At 41.9% G+C, this 21,643-nt stretch overlaps 1 protein-coding gene across 7 annotated transcripts in view; it reads left to right on the top strand.

Annotated features, from left to right (window-relative positions):
* Positions 1-1,433: 1,433 nt before the first annotated feature.
* GRAP2 (GRB2 related adaptor protein 2) overlaps positions 1,434-21,643 on the top strand; it is a 61,854-nt gene continuing 41,644 nt past the window's right edge. For 2 of the 7 annotated variants that reach the window (XM_042993326.1, XM_042993328.1), the window contains exons 1-2: positions 1,434-1,757; positions 5,770-5,861. In XM_042993326.1, coding sequence (XP_042849260.1) covers positions 5,783-5,861 — 79 coding nt within the window. In that variant the 5' untranslated portion in view covers positions 1,434-1,757; positions 5,770-5,782. Of the gene's footprint in view, positions 1,758-5,769; positions 5,862-18,646; positions 20,750-21,643 lie in introns of those variants that run through there. The other 5 variants (XM_042993330.1, XM_042993327.1, XM_042993331.1 and 2 more) reach the window with 3 other exon arrangements.

A 21,643-nucleotide genomic window follows, 5' to 3' on the forward strand; every position in this document is an offset into this window, starting at 1 on the left:
TCAGACACAACTTGCATTATTTAACAAGCTTGCATTAACAAAAAGAAAATCCTGGATTAAGGAGTTGGGAATAGCAAATGACCTCCTTTAACTCATTCAATAAATATTTATTGAGCACCTACTGTGACCAAAATATACTGATGATTCCAAACCAGATTCTTCTTTTCCATTTCAATAAAATTGCTGAGCAATTATAACCAAGGAGAACTCCCCCTCCCAAAAAAAGGAAATTTCAAACAAGATTTAGGTACAAGGGGGCGAAAAGTTAAAAAAGGATGTCATCTCATAATGTAGCGTGAGTCTAAATTTTAGAACTCCAAACTGAGTCTTATTTTTCTTATTATTTTTTTATACTTATTTTTATTTTGGGGAGAGAGACAGAGTATGAGTGGAGAGGGGCAGAGAGAGAGGGAGACAGCGTCTGAAGCAGGCTCCAGGCTCTGAGCTGTCAGCGCAGAGCCTGACATGGGGCTTGACAAACTCAAAGAACGTGGGGCTTGAGATCATGACCTGAGCCAAAGTCGGATGCTCAACCAACTGAGCCACGCAGGTGCCCCCAAAGTGAGTCTTATATGATTCCCTCCTTCTTAGCCTTCAAGGAATTAATGCTAGGAAGAGCCTGTGAGCCAACATTTCCCTCTTTCTCTTGGGCCTAGTCCCTAAACTCTGACTGGTATCACGTAGCAAGTAGCAACGTCTCTTATTTTGTGCAAAGATGCAGCGTTGGCAATCCATTTTCTAGCAAGAGCAAAGAGAGGAAGAGGCCTTCACAGGCTGCACTTGGTATGGGAACCTACTGGGGGGGGGGGGGGGCGTTGTTTTTTGTTTGTTTGGTTGTTTTTTTTTTTTTTTACAAATTTTAAGGTTAGAACAAAGGAAGCTAAAGGTGACAACAACCTTAGGTCAGTGAAAAATCTTTAAATCCTAGGAGTCCTTTAGCCCAACCAACTCAGGAGAAAGGGAAATCTCAAAAATCTAAGTAACCAGTCCCAGCTCGTGCCTGACTGGCAAAACTGGGGTTAGAACTAATCCTGGCTCAAAACTGCTGCTTCTTTTTCTTTCTTTCTTTCTTTCTTTTTTTCTCCCCATTAAGGGTAATGTTACGGACTAAGAATAATATTATGGGCTGAGTGTACTAAGAAAGCATTTTTCGCTGGGATTTTAACTTTGTGAGTGATCCCAGGGTGATATTAAATAAGTTCCCCGAAGAAGTCCTAATTTTTCTCTGGATTCTTCAATGTACTAAGAGGAAATGGGAGCTTTCCTTCAGAGCGGCAGCAGCTTTGCTGATGGATCATCTCTAGGATTAGAGATTTTCTTATGTGAACATAATTGTTCGGGGGGGAAATTGTTAAAATTGAAACCAAGCAAAAAGAAGCAAAAGTGTTTCAGAGAACCTCCTGCATTTTAGTTCAACTCTGGCAGCAAGAAAACAAAACCGCATAATCTAAGGCTCACGCCCAACTCTCTGTAGCCCTTGTATCTGCTAGTTCCTGTGTGGTTTGCCTACAGACTACAGGGCTAACGGGGGGTAGTTTGGAGGAGGGAGTAAGAAATAAGGCAGAGAAGGAAACACTATTAATGGATCTGTGAGCTTGTACCCTGTTTTAATGCAGTCCTTGGAAGACACAAGGTGGACCTGTACTCTGACATGCAGTAATTTTGACGTGAGACTTCACCTTCCTTCTTGCAAGAGAGGATTCTATTAACTTGGTGTCAAAGCCAAGACATAGACTCAACCTCTTCTCTTCAAAAAGGTATGTCATTATACAACACCGGGCCATATACTCTAGAGATCTTGAACAGTTTTACAATTTGCAGCATATTCTCTGTGAGTCAAATTGAATTAAAATGAATCCCATGGGCTCTCTAAATATCGCTTTTTCACATTGTGGTCCATCAGCAAAGGTCTGTGAATCTTTGGCCTTCTCAATGCTTGTGGTGATGGGGTTCAATTTCCAGCAAAGGAACTTGTTCCTTACCTAGCCCAGCACACAAAATTCTCCACTAATTGGCTTCTGAGCCACCCCAGGGAGAGACTTGAGACCCATTACAGAGGTGAAATCCTCCCTTTCCACAGTCAGCATTCAATCCCTGTTGAAGGTGGGGATGACGGGCTGCGCAGAAATGAGTGAACGTTGGCACGATGGGGCCAGGATTGCTGTCTTACTTACATTTCTATTTCTCTTAATATTTATCTTCCCTTTACAAAGAACACCACTTTGGATTTCTTTACAAAGAGAAAACTTTACAATGAAATAGGTTTTGAGAGAATATCGTCAATCTTTGTCTCTTTATTGATAACTAGCGCCATGTCCTTAGGATGGTGTCCAGTTCAGGCATCGAGTCTGAAGACAAACTCCTTTATGCTCTCTGTCCCAACTGCTCCTGAATATGAGGGTTGAGTATACCCACCAAGGATTCCCCTAACTTAAAAATACCGTGTTTACGTGCCTGGAATGAGGCCTTGTTACCAGTGTATGTGTAACTTCATCTGCACGGTACTGAAAACACACATCCCCAGATAAATTAAGAGGGAAACGTTTAGGGTCTAAAAATCCAATGGAAAAGATTGCATGTGCTCATGTTATGTCGTCTGAGGGTGGGAATCCTCAGGCCGAAGCATCTTTTGTTCTACACAACTGCATTTATCATCGACTGATTCGTTCTTTAGTTGGGTCACCTTTTTGTTTGTTATTTTTGGTTTCAGAAAGAACATTTAATATAAGTAGATTCTGCTTATAAGTAGACCCAATATTGTCTATAAAACTTCATGTTTATAACATAATATTAAAGCAAACCTCTTTACAAAAGGATCCACTGGTAAACAAAGAACACCATGTAAATCTAGAGCCATCTAAGTGCATTTAGATTTCAAGTTTGAAAAATGATTATTTGGACTCTTTTCGAGAACTTTGTTTTTTGTAGACAGAGGCCTGTGTCATTGAATAAAACTACCTTTTTAGACTGGACTTGGAGTGTCTCTCATGTAGTAAACAGGAATCTTATTTTCCCTAAATTGTGATAGGTTCTTTTTTAAAATGACTTTACTGACACAGAGGGGAGGGAGGCTATCAATTTGCTCAATATCAATATGAGTAATACCTCCATTGCTTATATGATATTCTTCTGAATATCTTCTGCATCTTCGGTCCTGATGAAATTCCTTTCATAAGTCTAATTCAGTTGCTCTTCATAGAGCCTACTTCATTGGGATACTATAAGAATAAATGAGTTCGCACAGATGTTAAGTGCCTTGGGAAAAAGGCACTATGAAAATGCAAAATTATATCATTATGGATTATTTCTTTGAAACTTGGTCATTGTCTTTCCACTTTTATATAAAATATATATCCCTTACTGCCTGAAACCATCTCCTTTAGAACCGCTGCCTTCTGGAAGAGGTGAAGTTGATCTCGATTCCCACAAATTGCGTGATTCTCAGAGAATAATACCAATTCTTAAACAAGTAACAGTTAGTTGCTGCTGGATTCATCCTAGGGATAGACTCTTCATTTTCATACCCTCGTAAAACAAATTCAAAATTTGGTCAAGAATCTTTGAAACCTAAGTTATTTGAATCAAAAGATGGGGTTGATTGGCCCCCATTTTGTCCATTTTGAGTATTTGCTAAAGCATATCTTGATCTGTAAAGGATCAACACAGCCTCATGTGTCTCCATCTTTCTCTCTTTCTTTCTTTCTTTCTTTCTTCCTTTCTTTCTTTTGCCTGCCACTTTAAAATTCTCAGGAACAAAATAAATTTAACAAGTAAGCATTACAAACATGTATTGGGCATTTGCTATGTATTAAGACCCTGTATTAGGCACTGAGCTCTCTTCAACAATGTTAATATTAGGATTCAAGAAGCTTGAGCCAATAGACAGTCAGTAAGCAATTTTTAAAAACACTTTTCTTTTTAAATATGCATTCACTGACAAACATTATAGAGAATGAAAAGAAATTATTACTAAGTACAGGAAGATAAAAGTCTTATATGCTCTCCAAAGACGATGTAAGACATTTTATGAAGAAAGTGAGGGAAATTGTCCAAACATAAAGAAAAGTCGAAGTATTAGTATAACGAATACCTCTAGACTCGCCTGCTAGGCTCACCAACTGCTATCTTTTTACCATATGTGTTCCATCCTTTTGGATTTCTTTCTGAAGTACTTGTAAGTTGCAGACAAAATGACACTTCACTCCTCAATAATTGGGTACACATCTAAGAATAGGGACATTCTCCTATATAACCACAATACTAACATTATACCTAGAAGATGAACTCTAATTCCTTAATATCATTTAATATTTAGACCGTATCTAACCTTCACCATCTGACCTCCAACACCTTCTGTACCTTTAAAAACAAAGTAGGATCTAATTTTTATAAAGAAAAGCACATTTTGCAATTGGCCTTTACGTCTTCTTGTTTAATAACTGGATTTTTTTGAAGAGTTAGACCAGTTATCTTGTAGAATGCCCCATGTTCTGGATTTGTTGTTCCCTCATGGTGTCATTTAATTTACTCCTCTGCCCCCTGTATTTCCTGTAAACTCCAAGCTTTGACTAACACATTGATTAGATTTCAAGTAAGCGTTTTTTACAAGCTGCTCCATATCACATCTCATCAGGAGGCACATAGTGCCAGGTTGTCCGTCTATTTGGGATTCTCAGTTTGATTATGGCTCAAGGTAGCGACCTCACTCCAGGGAGCTCTCGTTGTAAAGGTACTTTCTCCACCTTTGCAATTAACGAGTTACCTGAGGAGGTGACCGTTGGTGCTGGGGTAGCACCTTAGTTCCCAACAAACTTCACCTGATGGCATTAGATGATAATCCTTGCCAAAACCGACTCTTCCACTGAGGGATCGTATCCATGTTTTGTACACTTCGAAGTAGGATTAGACACACAAATTCGTCATTTTTAGCAACAATAGCAGGTATTATTGAATACATACATTCAGGCACTAACAACTACAACAACGATAATAAGGAACATTTACTGGGTGCTTGCTGTGGGTTTGGGGCCAGTCCTCCAGGTACTACCTGGGCCAGGTGGGACAAACTAGTCTTTCTGTGCCTTCGTTTCTTAAGTCACAAAATGAGAGTAATAACGGTACCTATCTCATCGCATTGTTTTGGAAACTAAATATAGTTGACTCTTGAACAACATAGATTTGACTGCACGGGTCCACTTACACTTGGATTTTCTTCCATAACTACAGTACAGGACTGTACATGTATTTTCTTTTCCTTATGATTTTCTTAATAACATTTTCTTCTCTCTAGCTTACTTCATGGTAGGAAGACAGTGTATGATACATAGAACAAGCAAAGTTGGTGTAATCGAGTGTTCATGTTATTGGCTGGGCTGCTGGTCAACAGTAGTCTATCAGTAGTTATGTTTGGGGGGAGTCAAAAGTTAAATACAGATTTTCTTTTTTTTTCTTTTTTTTTCTTTTTTTTCTTTTTTTAATGTTTAAGAGAGAGTGCACACAAGCGGGGCAGGGGCAGAGAGAGAAAGGGAGAGAGACAATTTCCAAGCAGGCTCCACACTATCAGCGCAGAGCCCAACGTGGGGCTCGAACCCATGAACTGTGAGATCATGACCTGAGCCGAAATCAAGAGTTGGACGTTCAACCAACTGAGCCACCCAGGCGCCCCTAAAAGTTATACACAGATTTTCGATTGTGTCCCAACCTGCACACTGTTCAAGGAGCAACTGTAAATTATACATGTGAAGTCCCTAAAATGGTGTCTTTCTGAAGACAGGCCCATTTAATGAGAAGAGACACAAATGGAACCAAATGGGAATCAGTAACAGGACCTCACGCCACCACCACCCACGTTTTAAGTTCTTGTAAGTAACCGAAAATCTGGGAGCCAAGATGTATTTTAGGTTTTGTTCATCTGAATGATAACAGTACATTAAGCATAGATGAGGATACTTATTTCATTTACATAGCTTAAGGCTCTGTATGAGAAACTTTCAACAAAAGATGTCACTAGGAACTGAAAAATATAGAACCATGAAGGAATAGGAGGGAAGCAAACAGAAAGGAATAATACGAGAGGGAAGTTACGAGTCCGCAGAGCCCTGGGGCAGGAGATGGTATTTTGATATAGTCAAGAGGGGAAAAAACTCCCTCTCATTTTCCACATTTCTGTACCGTATAAGATTTTACCACTAAAACACGGGAGGATACCCATTGTCAAATTTATAAAAGCTCCCACTGGATTTCTTTATGGGATGATGGATGAGTCTTACAAGTAGGTAACTTCCCTGGTCGGGTATCTCATACTCTCAGATATTCCAGAAGGCAGTCTCTGCTTCTGAAACAAAGAACTGTATGCAGAAAAGGCCTTAAAACCAGTGTCCGTCCCTGCACCTTCATCAGCATTACAAAAGGGTTCCAGTACTGTCTTCTCCACTCCCTCAATTGCCCTACAGAAAGCTCTCAAGTGTAATTTTCTAAAGAGAACTAAGAATAAATGAGAAAAAAAAAATCCAACATTAATAATGTTTTTATGCACTTCGAACACAGTCATTGCTAAATTGGTTCTGCCTTTTTATGTTTTTTAATGAAAAGCAGCCTAATTGATCAATTGGTCATGAATAATACTTTTTCATTTGTTTTTCTCCACGCCGCTCAGCCTTCCAGAACCACGGGCGTAATGCGGCAGCCTACAAAGGGTTTATGATTTGTGTCTTTTGTCTAGTGCTTTATGGGAAAATACTGGAAGCAAACTGCTGAGAACTCAGTAGGAACTCAGTAAATAATAAGTAGATAGTTCACTTGTTAAATATGGCTTTAAAGAAATCTCTTTCAGATAACCAGGAAATATTACGAGGGAGGTACACAAGTAGGGAAAAAAAAAACAACAAAGTCCCTGGTTGATTGGTCATTTGCAATTTCTATTCACTGGGGAGACTGGGTAGCTGAGTGGGTTAAATGTCCATCTCTTGATCTCAGCTCAGGTCATGATCTCACAGTTCCCAAGTTCAAGCCCCACATCGGGCTCTGTGCTGATGGTGCTCCACCTGCCTGGGATTCTGTCTCACCTTCTCTCTGCCCCTCCCCCACTTGTATACACTCTCTCTTTCTCTCTCTTTCTCTCTCTCTCAAAATAAGTTAATCAATTTAAAAAAATTTCTATTCATCATTTTATAGGCCATAGGTTTCCCGTCTTTTATGGAGCAAAATGTGAGGTCAGATTAGCTTTCCTCCCCTGAATAGATTTATGTTCTAAAAATACGGATTATGGAATCTCCAAGGCCAGCAGGAAAATCTCAGCCAAACATTAAATACATGAATACGGTCAAATTTTAATACGTCAAGCTTTGAAGTTGATCATAAATATGTTGATATCCATAGCACATAGATTCTTACTGGCAGTGATAAGGTAGGGGTCGGAAGAGAGTGTTAGCCACACATTTAGAAACTGATGGAAGCCATAGAAACTCCTCGGGGAGATTAAAAAAAAGGGGGGGGGGTGTCTAGCACTCATCCATATGCAACTTTATACAGAATTTCTAGTGTTTCATGAATTCCCCTGGAGTCTACACATACATCCTCGACAAGAAAATTTTCCTTTATCTGAAGTTATTTTAACCTGAGCCCTATAAAGTCATTCAAAAGAGTGTGCACACATTATTTCATTTGATCTTTGAGGTAGACACACCACATATTTTATCTCCAGTGTTGCAGTGTGGGAAAAGCAACGCTCTAGAATTTAAGTGACTCTCTCAAGGTCATTTTGCTAACATCCGCCAAGACTTAAGACCAAGGCTGTGAAGTGGGTACGCATGGCTCCTTGTACGACACCGGTCCGGGCACAGCACTCTGGGGACACAGGAACCCTTGATGGGCTTCTGGAGATCTGAATGCTGGCTCTCCTAGAAACTACCTGCGTGACTCTAAACAAGGCCTCGTAATCTCTCTGGGCCTCAGTTTCCTTCACGGTCAAGTGAGAGGTTAGACCATGTGCTCCAAAGCCTTTTTGGTTCTGTTGCGAACTACTTGACCCCCCTGGGTCTGAGAACAGAGGGAAATGACCTTTTCTGCCATAGATGGCAAGACCTTTCATCCTTCTCTGGAGGTCACACAAGCTGGTGTCCAGGTCACGATGGGTCCCTTTGCAATATCAAATCCCGTTAGAAGCTATAAACATAATAGTGTTTTTGTGGGCTGCTTGCTCATTGTTCGGCTGGTTGCTTCATTTCCCTGCGGGGCTGACTGCCTCGCAGCGGATTTGCTCTCTGTGCTCTGCCTCAGACAGACATACCACGATTATTTATTAACCCTCTTGGTTAGTTCCGAGTATAATATGGAAATAAATAATGACGATGGACTTATTTGGGGCTGATAAACCTTATCCTTCTATAAAGGTTATTCCTCTTGAAAGACCTAAACCTTCCATCTGATTTTTCATTATTAAGAGTTATTTCCTTTAACGTCCCTGAAATGTGCTTGGAAATCGGAGACCCGTGAGAGGCCTGCAGCGCTGAACACAGAAGCCCTGCAAGTAGAAAGGACGTGACCGAGCCTTTTACTTGGGGAGATATCTGGAGAATCTTTGGGTCCGCGTAATTAGGACAAATTCGCGTCAGCATTTGTTTCAGATTTATAAAAAATGTCCGTCGCATATGCTGCCAAGGACACAAAATCCATGATGTAGTCCCAGCTTAATTCTGAGTCTCTCTAGGAAGCTAAAACAAGCAGAAAATTCTCATGCTCCCTGTGTCAGTTGCCGGACAGACCCTGAGAACCGAAGGTCTGCTCCGCGTAGCAGGAACCGCCCTGCCCTAGGCCTTTGGACTAGTCTGAGCCTAGTACTATCCACAGGGCTGGGCTGGCCACCTCAACCATCAGGAAGGTTGCCACAAATCTTTATTTGTGATGACTAGCCAGAGACACGAAATCGGGAACCCTGTTGCTCCGTCCTTTTGTTTTGTGAATTTTCTCAATGACCTCCAGGCTGGCGAATGGAGTTCTAGCACCTTCGTACCGAGAAGTATATACTTTGCTCAGTAGCGTGTCAGGTCATTGACTGTGGGAAGAAACACTGTCCAGCGATGAGAGCAGTCTGCTCTTTGCTCCTATGTTCTGTGCTCTTTCCTCAGCTTTGTGGATGACCCACCGTGCCCTATCCCCTCCTCTGTCCTTGAGTGAAACCACACCATTCTTTAACCTGCTACACAGGACACTTACGAAGTGACATGCATTGTTACCCCGAAAGCACTTCTCTACCTCTGACATAACATGAATATGCAATATCTCATTTATAAAATGCATAAGATGGTGCTTTCTTGTGTAGTCAAACTCCTTTTATGGCATTTCTATCTCTTAGACCAGTATTGGTAAGTAGACTACTAATTCACTTCATCAACTAGGTCTTGTATGATGGTGACACTGGTACCTGGGAAATACCCAAATAAACAAAGAAGGAGAAAGTGTAAAGTCAAAAAAATGCCCTAGCTGGAGAGCAATTCCTAAGACCTGGAGCCAGGCAGATGGTGCTCTTAGATAGAACATTTTGGTTTTTTTCCAGCACGGATACACAGTTTTTATTTTCAAATGCAAGATGTAAAGGGCCGCCTGGGGGGCTCACTGGGTTAAGCGTCTGACTCTTGATTTAGGCTCAGGTCATGATCAAGCTCATGTAGGGCTCCGTGCTGGGCATTCTCTCGCTTAACATTCTCTCTCTCCCTCTCCCTCTGCCCCTCCCCTGCCTGCGCAAGTGCACACGCAATCTCTCTCTCTATCTCAAAAAATAAATGAATACATAAATAAAGTCCATTAAAATGCAAGATGTAGGGAAAAGTAAGATTTACTGCTCAGCCAACTTTGTCAGCTCAAATTATTTCATGAAGTGAAGGGTCAGTTAGGTGCTATTATCATCAAGAGAACAAGCTGTAATGCTCTGTCATATAGATGCTATAAAAAATTACCTGTCTGGTTACTTTAATTCATCTTTGGGCTACCGTCAGCAGACATCCCCTCAATCCCTAATTCACGACACCCAGAGGTACCAAGAACATTTAGGGTAATAAAAACAAAAGAAAATGGTTCCTTTCCCCTAAGGAACATACAAGCTGTTAGGGAAACTGGGCAAATGAAAACCACGGGGCCCAACTCATGCCAACGAGATAACAGAGCAAGTGGGGCAAGGAGGACTTTGTAGAAAGAGCTTTCTGGAGGAAGTGCACCTGCAGGAGAGGGAGGTGGCTTGATGAAGAGGCATAAATGTATGCACACACTTGCATCCTTCACAGAAATCAGGGGAGGAACTGGCTCTTCTTCGCTGATGATCCATTTATTTTATCCATTTACTTATATTAAATGACAAGCGTTGAGAAGGCTCTCATGGTTTTTTTTTTTTTCCTGGAGGAGCCAGAAATTTTACTTCTGCCACTAGAAACCGTGCCTCGGGCTCTTTCCCCAGATAGCCCACTCTTCTCTCACTTCCAGTTATGTCCCTAAATCGTCTTCTTCAAACGTTGATATCCTTGGTTCTTGTGACTCCTCTCCCATGATGAGATTTTGCATCCATCATCATTCTAAGTGCCCACCTCTGACGGACTCCAGTTGAAGGTCCCGCCTAGATCATGGTGCCCAGAATGGGACAGAGCGCCCCAGGAGCCATCTGGCAAATGCAGAACACCACAGAGTCATTGCCTCCCCTGCTCTAGACCTTATATTTCTATTAACATTGGCCCAAGATTGTATTAGCCTTTTTGGCATTTGTGTCACACTGCTGACTCATACTGAAATTGTGGTCAACTAAAACCCATGAGTTCCCATGCGTTACTATTAAGCCAGATCTTCCTTATTCTCTACTTATGCTATTAATTAAACACATACACACACACACACACCTAGGTACAGAGGTTTAAATGCAAAGACATTTATCCCTACCGTACTAAGTCATATTGATAACAACCTATCAAAATATTTCAGGGGCGCCTGGGTGGCTCACTGGTTAAGTGACCGACTCTTGATTTTGGCTCAGGTCATGATCGCACGATTTGTGGGATCAAGCCTCGCGTCAGCACTATCAGAGCAGAGCCTGCCTGGGATTCTCAGTCTCCCTCTCTCTGTCCCTCCCCTGCTCCTGCTCTAGCTCTTGCTCTCTCTCTCTCTCAAAATAAATAAATAAAGAGTTAAAAATTATTTTAGAGCTAGCAAACTAGTACTGTCTCCCAGCAGGTATTTGTTGCTGGCATAGCTAGTCTCATGTTGGATCCCCCAGAACAGGTCTCAAAAAGGATCAGGACTTCATTATCTTCTTCCTATCCGTGAATTGTCTGCAACCCTGGACAAATCTACATCTTTAGACAGATAAGTGAGCCTCAGTCTGTCTGACTTGGGAAGAAATGTGAACGGCCATTTCCTTCCCAAGGATGTACAACAGTGAGTCCGCTGTCTACAAAACTCTAAGTACAAGTTCCTTAGAGGCATATCATGCGAGAGGAGGAAAATGTTATTTCAGGCTCTCAGCAGCTTTTGGGAGATTTGGTTATGCTTACCACTGTCCGTTATAGTAATATTCATTGCAACTGTTTTCAACCTGTAGCTGAGTGGTCTGATTTGGGGCCATGGTAATATCTTGTGATGTCAGTACAGTTTCAGTGCAGTTATTTGTGATTTGAGTAAACATGATAAGGTGTATCTGTTTGGTCACAAAGCTTGGTTTAAAGTGATTCTTCTCTCTCCATCCCCTCCCCAGCTGCATCCTTACCCCAACCTCTTCCGTTAGTAAAATAAGGACTTCAAAGACCTTAAAGTTTAGGTTTCTGTCAGACCTTTGGAAACCCCTAAAAGTCTTACCAAACTAGCTTAGCAGATCATAGGTTTTCTTTCCCGGCCAAAGCAGAGAACTCACAATAATTTGTATAACATGTCTAATTTCCAGCTAATCGAAATGTTACATTTCAAAACTCACACTTGTGAGCACTTTTTTTTTTTTTTCTTACAGAAAGGTGCAGGGAACATCCACATTTTCCTAATCTGTCACTCTAATGCACATTTTAATGTTGCTCTCATGACCTTGTAATCATTAAGATTCAAAGAGCTCCTCCCCTCCCCCTCCCCAGTGATTTTGATCTATGGCATTGCTATCAACTATTCAAACACCAGGGGAAAGAGCCTGTTAGAAATGAGGGTCTCAGACCCTGCCTCAGAATCGCAATCTGAACTTTAAGAAAATTCCCCTGGTAATTTTTATGCACAATAACATATGAGAAGAACTGACCTACGGTACAGCGTTTTCACCCCACTTTACCCAGCATCCGTCTTGTATCATAATACAGTTGTAAAATTGCATTTCGTGTTGATTAAGAGTTTAGAGTAGTTAATTAAAATTTTACCAGATTTAAAGAGTTTATATACATCCAACTATTTCTCAAAGTATATATCACTGGCTTTAAAACACTCTTGACTTTCTGAGTTGTTGTTGAACAGGGGTTGTCAACAGAGAGCTATTTGATATCCCCTCCCTGCCGGGGACATCTGGCAATTCCTGGAGACATTTTTCATTGTCATAATTTGGGGTGGGGGATGCTACCGGCGTCTGGTGGGTGGAGGCCAGCAATGCTGCTAAGGATCCTACATTGCACAGGATGGCCCCCTTAGCAAAGATTTAACCAGTCCCAAATGTCAATAGTAATAATGTTGAGAAAACCTGTTACGGAGGTATATAGTTTGTAGGTAAAGAGTCAGATGTGCAACCATACATTACACAACTCCATGGGAAAATGGAGCTTTGTGGTATGTCACAACACGGCCAGAGAACAGATAGGCTGGCAGTGGCCTGAATGATGATGGTAGGGACATGGGAGGAAGGGAGTAGGGGATCCAGCCACAGGTGAAAAGAGACATCTAGAACACATGGTCACCAGTGCTCTGTGCACAAAGACAGTCAGCTTTAGGGAACAGGGATGGGGTTCAGAGACGGGACACCAGAGATGAGCTGGGGGGAGGTTGGAGAGACACAAAGCTTCAGTCCTAGAGTGGATACTAGATATGATCCGCAAATGATGTTAGGCCTGGAAAACAACAAAGGATTTCAGGTGTTAGCCTGGGAGGATACAGTGGATTTCAGGTAAATCCAGTAAAACAGGGACTTAGGAGCAAGACAAAGTCCTATTCGCTAGAATTGGGACACTTCTGAGCCCGGCTGCTGCAGGGGGTGACCTGAGGCAGAGTTAGCCAAGCGTTCAGCCATAGTGAGCTTCTTAAATCCCTCCCAACCGAGAAAAGGCTTAGTGCTGAGTTTACAGTACGGTAGACTCGCAGGAAGGGGTCAAGTGCTTCCAGCTACGGAGAACAGTAGGCAAGAATCAAGCCAGGTCCTGACACCAGCTGGTGAAAAATCATGGGAGAAGAACTGGAATAGAGCTTACAAGGTCCTTGGGGTCATTTCCCTGCTGCACCACACCGAAATCATTTCAGAAAGATTATCTACTCTTCAACTGTAAAATTTCCAGAGAAAGATGTCTTAAAGATTGTGTTGATACCTTATAATCCATCTCAGTCAAGCTTCTTCGCCATTCCTAAGCCCAAATCCCCTTTGTGAGTTGTAAATTGGCCTTCTTTCATCCAACCAGGGTGGCTATGTGCTAACATTCAGTATGCTGAACAACCCAAGAATGGCCGTACCCAGCCTTCTCTTTTCTAGGGTAAAGAATCTCCATTGCATTAGCACGGCACCCTAAGATCCTCTCCCCAACCTCTTAATCCCTTTGATATTGTCTGGAATCCTCTCCGAGTCCTGCCTGCTTGTGATAGTCACCACCAAAATGTATTTAGTAAATGTATACTTCATGCTGACTGCCCCTTTGACAATAGAAGGCAAAGAAGAGAGAATCTAAAAAGATACATGTTGGGTTTTGTTGGTTTTCATTAGCCTCTTTTGTCTCTCGAAGGAGTTGTCATTCTTTGCTGAGTTCATAGTCCAGTTGGAGTGATAGTCCTTAGGCTAAGTTCCACTGCAGAAAGTATTCTGCAAATACTTTCACTGTGACCCTCACCTGAGGACAATAGAGTACGCTATCATATAAAATAGCTCCGATGTGAATTTAGCTGTGAATAAAACTGGGATAAATGCATTTGTTCAGTTCCAGAGAAGGCATTATACTGCCATGTGGATTTTGTTTCAAATGAGCTGCAAAACAAAATTCTTTTCCACAGAAAGGGATTTGTTCAAGTGAATTCGCTCACTTTGCTGCGACTGGATTAATTTCATTTCACATCATGTCTCTAAGTAGAAAAGTAAACTGATTTGCATCAGGCTAAATGGATATGTTGATGTACCCAAAGTCAGTAAGACTCATTCCAACTAGATTACAGCAATCACGGTGTCCTGGTTGTTTTAGCTGCTACAAAGTAGTTGCAAAAGTGCGCTGCTTCGGTATGTGAGAGGCAGTTTATAAAGTCGCCATAGATGGAGATGTTGCAGAACGAGAGACAACATAGAGGCATCAAAGGAGATGAGCATTTCTCCCTTCCTCCAGGTTGACCCACCCTTTCACTCCTCAATGTTACAAAAGAATATTCATTGTATTCGGTACCCGTGTTCTAAAAGCCACCATTTTATATTTTTGAGTTGTGCTCTTAGCACTGCTCAAGATACACACCCAACACCCACTCGTGGTGGCACAGGTATTGACCATTGCCTTGCTGAGTGTTCAGTACTGTGCTAAGTACCACCACCCACCCCCTAATGGACCGCTACCCTACACGCACTCTATCCTCTCTACCTTCTGCATCACTCATTTCCAAAGCCACACTCCCATCATCCTCCTGTGACTCTCCATCGCTATCTATCTCGGGACCCTTTCTTTCATTTCTCCCAAATTGCTGACTTTATCCTGGTGTGCACTTCTAACACAATAAGGCTGCTAGTGGAAATTTTTCAGATTTCTATAGCTAGTAGTTTCTATAAGTAGTAGTTACTTTCAAAGGAAATAGCTTGTGGAGATGAGCCTGTGGTGTCACAGGGCTGTTATGTGGATCAAACGCAATAATGTGGATAAAAAAGCCATTTATAAATTGTAACATGCTCTCCAAAGGTAAATTATGACCGTATTACATGATTTTAGGGTTTAAAAAGCAGCTGGATGATATATAAAAATTCAGTAAGACTCAGTAGCACAGTTGGAAAAGGAAATGAGAGAATTTAGGGCATTGACCTCCCCATCAATAAGCTAGAGGCCCCCTCAACGTCTTTTACAGCCAGAGCACACCCATTTTGTTGAGAACGTACACTCGGTTCCAAGGACCATGTCTGCTCACCATTCTGGAACAAGGCCTTCCCTCTTGCTTGAAGCTACCCCATCCCCCACATAGCCACCTTCCTAAGTCCAAGCCAGCCTTGAAGGACTAGCCTCAAACCTGCCCCTTCCTCCTAGTCCTTCCCCAGACAGAATCAGTCTTCCTCCCCAGCACTCATGTCAGCCTTATTTATGAGGGGTTCGATCCCCTCAAATAGACTATGACGCGCCGAAGGGCAGGATCCATGCTAGCATCTGCCAGGCCCTCCCCTGCCAGTAACAACTCAAAGTAGAGTTGCCAGAGGCTAACAGGGGATTCCAGGGACCAAAAATGGCCTCCAAAAAAGGTTTTATCCCCAGAGACTGGTCTCAGACATGGAAATATTTTCACTCATGTAACCCATCTAAAATGGAACAGGGCCTATTAAAAAGAGTCGCAAAGACTCCATGCGTGGTGGGGTCATAGAGGCTTTTTATTACTCCTCTTTGTCCTTTCCTGTACATTTCAAACTCCTACTTTGAAGTGAGTTAAGTAACTTTTATTGTCACCTGATTTTTAGCCCTGAAGTTTTCCTGTAATTTAAATTACAAAAATCATTCTTCACTTCCAGCTTAGTTGTATTTTCTCTACTGAACATGGTCCCCCTGAAATTGTTAGTTCTTAGACTATGCTTCACACAATGCCAGATTGCATCGCACCCTTATTGAAAGGATCTCCTTGTGCAGAGTGTGTGTGTGTGGGGGGGGGGGGGGGTTCTTGGAGGATGAAAAGCACCAGTTTTTAGCACATTAAAAAAAAATCCTTGAGCTGTTTTGTTATTTTAATACTTTATCTTTGGCAGAGCAGAAAGTCTTTTTTAGGAATTATCTCTAAAACGATTAGCCATGTGACTATTGCCAAGTACGTAATAGGTGCTCAATAAATATTTTAAAAATAGATTAAAACACTATGCACTTCGAAATGAAAGATAACTTCAGTCCATCTAAAACAGAAAGCAACGGGTATAGTTTCTGATTGCTCCTCTTTTGTGTTCATTAGAAATCACAGAGGGGCACATGGGTGGCTCAGTCGGTTAAGCATCCGACTTTGGCTCAGGTCGTGATCTCGTGGTTCCTGAGTTCCAGCCCCACATGGGGCTCTCTGCTGTCAGCACAGAGCCTGCTTCAGATCCTCTGTCCCCCTCTCTTTCTGCACCCCCCCCCCCCGCTTATACTGTCTCTCTCTCTCAAAGTAGATAAATAAATAAATAAACATTAAAAAAATTAAAAAAAAAAAGAAATCATAGAAAATGGGGAAAAGATCCAACACCATTATGGACTCTGCACTGCTGAGAGCAGATGGTCATTTTGTGGATAGCGGTTTGATGCGCAATTATTTGAGGGGTTTATTGTCATCACGGTTTAAAGCTGTGTCGTTACTGTATTGCAAGATTGGCCCAGAGCCCTCATCTGATACCAAACTCTCCAGCCTCACCTCTGCTTTTTCATCAGCAGTCCACGCCCCGCTTCTGTCAAACTCTGTGCTGCGGTCCTGGCACGGACCCCAAGCCTAAAACTCCAGCCAACTCCTTAACAACACACGACCTCCCCTTCACCTGCCAGATGCTTCTTGTGTTCAGACACTGCACCCTGAAATCGGGGGCTTTCAATGAGTTAAAAAGGGAAATATAGAATTACCTCTCTCTACCAGTATTTTAAGTGTTCTTGTAGACTTAATGAGAGCTCTTGTATAAAACCACTTGAACTCTTTCTTAAGATATGCTCATTTTTTTCTCTCTTTGATTGAGCTGTTGACCTTCTGGATATAGGACCAGCTATTACCTCGAGTATGTTTGGAACTATTCTTGCCCTAACCATTCTAAAATGTAATTAGCATTACAACATTATTGTAGGAACTCATCCCCTTGGGCTGGGATCTCATTAGACAGCACAGACCGAGCAGACTCGTGCGTGCCTCACACTCAGGGGGAAAAATCTCTAAGAAAAATCCATGGCATTGGGGGGAAAGTTAAAACTGGTGATTTCGTGAGCCCTCTCTTGCACATTTCTTTGGTTTGTCTAAGGATATAAACAGAGGACTGTGGTTCTTCTGTTTGAAAAACGAAAGCAACTCTGTTTTCTCAGAGCTCTGCTTATGCAATGTGGCTGTTCTCACAGCTCTGGGTCAATCAAAACCCTAAATAATGCATTTTCGAACTCTGGCTTCTCCCTCTAAGAAATGCATCTCATTTTAAGGCATGATCCCATTCACCCTTGCAGCCACAGATGTTATAGGGAATGAATATTTTCCAGGGGGTAGGTAACAAATAGGGGAAAATTGAGGCCCAAGCAGGTGTAATACTTCATGGGTTATTCACACTCTTCCTTGAACATTCTCCACCTCTCCCCCATAGAAGATTTTTATTTTCTGCGTTGAAAATCATTTCATGCTGCCTGCTCAGTTATTTCAGTACGTTTCCTAACTTTTGGACCAATCCCAACTGTTATGAAATCTTATATGAATAATAATGAAGCTCTTCATTCCTGGGGATCCTGAAGGTTATCATTTTCAGTTCATCGCAGGGCGCTTTGGATGCCTCGACCGAGTCCTAAATGATTGGAACCTTCAGGAGAAAGCTTGCCTGATTCTGCCATTCACCTCCTTTATGAGTCTATAATGCGTTTTATTGTGCAGAGATATGTCACATACACAGTCATTTCTCATTATTATAATAACACTTTTCCTTAATTGCAAAAATATATCTGACCTGAATTTATTCTTGTCATGGCTTGTGTGCACAAGCAGAGTCTTGTTTGCCTGTACATTATATTAATAATGTATAAATTAGCTTCCCAGTGCTGCCCAAATAAGAAACAGAAAGGATTTATCTAAATCATGAAACATGAAATGAAGCTAACACTTTGTTAATTATATTTTAAGGGCAGTCTTGGCATTAGGTAGTGTAACAAAATTTAGGCCTAATTTTTGAGAGAAAATAACAGAAACCCCACTCAATTAACAAAAGATTTGTTTAGCACCGACTGTGCACAAATTCTGAGAGGCAAAAGAGGCTAAGACAAATAAAATTGGCCAATTCAGTTCTATAGCCATAGGTAAAAGGCAATAAAGGACAAGGTAACATAGTGTTTTGATTTAGTGTCAGTTAGCTTAAATATATTAAATTGAACCATATGATGGGGCGCCTGGGTGGCTCAGTCAGTTGAGCCTCCAACTTCGGCTCAGGTCATGATCTCGTGGTTAGCAGGTTCGAGCCCCGCATAGGGGTTGCACTGAGAGCTCAGAGCCTGGAGCCTACTTCGGATTCTGTGACTCCCTCTCTCTCTGCCTCCCCTGCTCGAGCTCACGCTCGTTCTCTCTCTCTCTCTCTCTCTCTCTCAAAATCAAATAAACATTTAAAAAAACTTAAATTGAACCGTATGAAATTGACAATGTCTGACCATTTTTCACCAAAAGAAGTGGCAATTTCATACGATTCAACCTAATATTAATGCACTCTTAAAACGTACCAGGTCCTAAAACATTAGACTGTTCATTTTCTTTCTGTTTTTTAAATTAAATTATTCATTTCAAGCTGTCATTGTTAGAAAATCAATACAAGGTAAATACAGGTCAGAGATTTTACTCCTGTTTTTTTTATTTTTATTTTTGTAGACTCAAAATTAACATAAGTTTGTAGTTTTAAAGTGTCTGATTATATTAGATATTTCTCTTTATTTGCCTTAGAGTCATGGACCCTGCTACCTGTCCTTCCATTCAATTTTTCATGCCATTCCCACTGTGATCTTCACGCAAAACCATCATCTCCGTTCCCTTCTTTTCTGCAGAAATGGATGTTTGACTGCAGAAAACTCCACTTTTTTGAAATATTTCTCTATAGCGGATTAAATCTAGTGTCCAGTTTGACCCAAAATTATAGGTTCCCGAGAAATCAAAACAAGTTGCCATTCACGTATGCCACTAAATCCATTCTTCTAATTCCTTCAACATTTAACAAATAGTTACTAAGCACCTATTTTGCACAAGCATTGAAACTGGTCCTCTGCCAAATATGAAGCTGTATCAACAAAGATGTGTGAATCAATATAAATACAGATTTAATGCTAACTAAATACCAGGCACTGCTCCAAGCTCTTGACATGTATTAATCTATTGAGCCCTCCCCAAGGGGGTGGGTACCATTGTCATATCCATTTTATAGATGGGGAAACAGACCAGAAAAGTTAACTGAGCTTCTAGAACCCAAACCCTTAACCAAGGCACCAATAATTGATCTAGTCATGGTGGGGGACCCATGTTAAAAAGTAAGTGTTTCTCCCAAACTATGGCCCCTAAAGTCTGACCAACTCCCAGAGCCTGCAGATGCCCTCAAATAGTAAGTACCAACCCAGGCGACTCGTATACAACATCAGAAAACATTTGTACCTAGCCTGATGGGTCTCCTTCCAGCTCAGGACACTGAAGCATGCCCCCTGGAGGCCCTCAGCACACCCCGGGACACACATGCTGACCTACACATTCCTGCAGAGTCACATCTTAACCCAAATCTTATCACAACCCTGCCAAAGGCCAGGCACTATCAAGAAAATGTTCACCCTTCTTCCCGTTAGGCCCCATGTGTGAACACTGATAACAGATCTAAATTCGAAGAAAATCAACAGAAGTCATCTCAGTCAACCTGAAAAGTGTAGTGACTCATTCACACCCTTTCACAGGGCTCCTACTGGGCGGCCTTGGTTCCCCGGAGCAAGCCTCCAGGCATCCTGCAGCTGGGGCACAGCACGAGGACCAGAGGAGCCTTGACTTCCTTGTGCTCAGCATCTGAGTTGCTCAGCAAGCTGCCCCTGTTCTGTGCTGCCCATGACCCCCCTGCTTATGTCCCCAGGGCAGGCTAAACAAGGTTGCCTTGGAAAAAAAAGAACAGAGGAGATGCTGACTTTTCAGCCCCAAGAGTAAATTCCATCACTATGGAGCTAAAATCATAACATCTAAATTTGACTCGACTGGTGTCTGCTCTTATAAATACACACACACATGTGGATGCTTAAACCATGTGTGCGGACTGCCAACAACAAAACAAAACACAACATCTCATTAGAAAGACGAGCTGGTAGACCAACTCACTAGAACAAAGAAAAGAAAAGCAGGTACTCCAATTTCACCAAACACACACACACACACACACACACACACACACACACTGGTGTAGTGAAGCCCATGAGAAAACTAGTTGCCCTGGCAATGAAGGACAGTTTATGTGCTCAAGGATTTTCTTGTTCAAATTTAAAGGAGCCACAGGAACTTACTGAGCTTCCGTGGGCTAAGTTTTAGGTCTCCGTCCTGAGACGAGGGTCTGTCTGGCTTCTATTTCAGCCTCTAGCAAAGCCGTAAGCAGAGTAGGTAAGAGCAACAGCTCGGGGGCCAGGCGGCCCTGGCTGGAGCGTCAGCACCACCATTTCCCAGCTGTGCCGCCCAGGTGAGTTACTTAACCATCAGTTATGGCGCCTCCATCTCCTCGCCTGTAAAATGGGAGAAATACATCCAAAAAACGGACCTGCCTGGGTTTGTTGTGGTGAAAGAACACCTGGTAAAACATTTGGAACGATGCCTGGTTCTGAGCAAGCCTTCCACAACATGTGAGTTATTTGCAACAATAACTTGAGATGACTTCCCGCATCCCACCTGAAACTGACTTCTTTGTTTTTACCGTAAGTCTCCCAGCACTGTAACCTCATTTTGTCTCCTTTTGTGTGCATGCAGAGGGAGGATGTTTTGCTGTCCTTGGAATACAATCTCTCCTTTCATTAAGAACCATTATTAAGTCTCTCTAAGTTTCTCTCCTGCAGTAGATGATCCAGATGACTTAATCGTTCTGCTTTACATGCTTTAATCATTTATTTGAACTTCTCAACCATCCAGATTTAGTACACACAGAAATATCATCTAGGAAACGTTGGTTTCAAAATTCCTTATCATCTGCAGCCCATGAGCTCAAATGTTTAAAATCCATTGTTTGTAAGAGCAAACTAAAGGTCTTTACCATATTAGTCAGTTGGTTTTCCTCTGTCACATTGCCACAGTCACCTCATTCTCATCTGCATAGCTCAGCACAAGCCAAAACAGAAGAGACAGAAGGTCATTCGTTCATTCATCAAATGTTTATCGAGGGCCCACTATGTGCCAGGCACTGTGCTGTGCTATAAAATTACAAACGAGACTCTCTCTACTTGGAGAAATTTACAGCTTAGGAGGGAAGATACAGAAGTAAACAAATCATTGCAAATATCTTCCATTAAATGATGTAATTGACTGAGAAAGTGCCAGGATACCCTTGGGGCCGAAGGGAGGGAGAACTCAGCTCTACTTGGTG

This window comes from Panthera tigris, chromosome B4 (assembly GCF_018350195.1).
Source record: "Panthera tigris isolate Pti1 chromosome B4, P.tigris_Pti1_mat1.1, whole genome shotgun sequence".
NCBI classification, from domain to species: domain Eukaryota; kingdom Metazoa; phylum Chordata; class Mammalia; order Carnivora; family Felidae; genus Panthera; species Panthera tigris.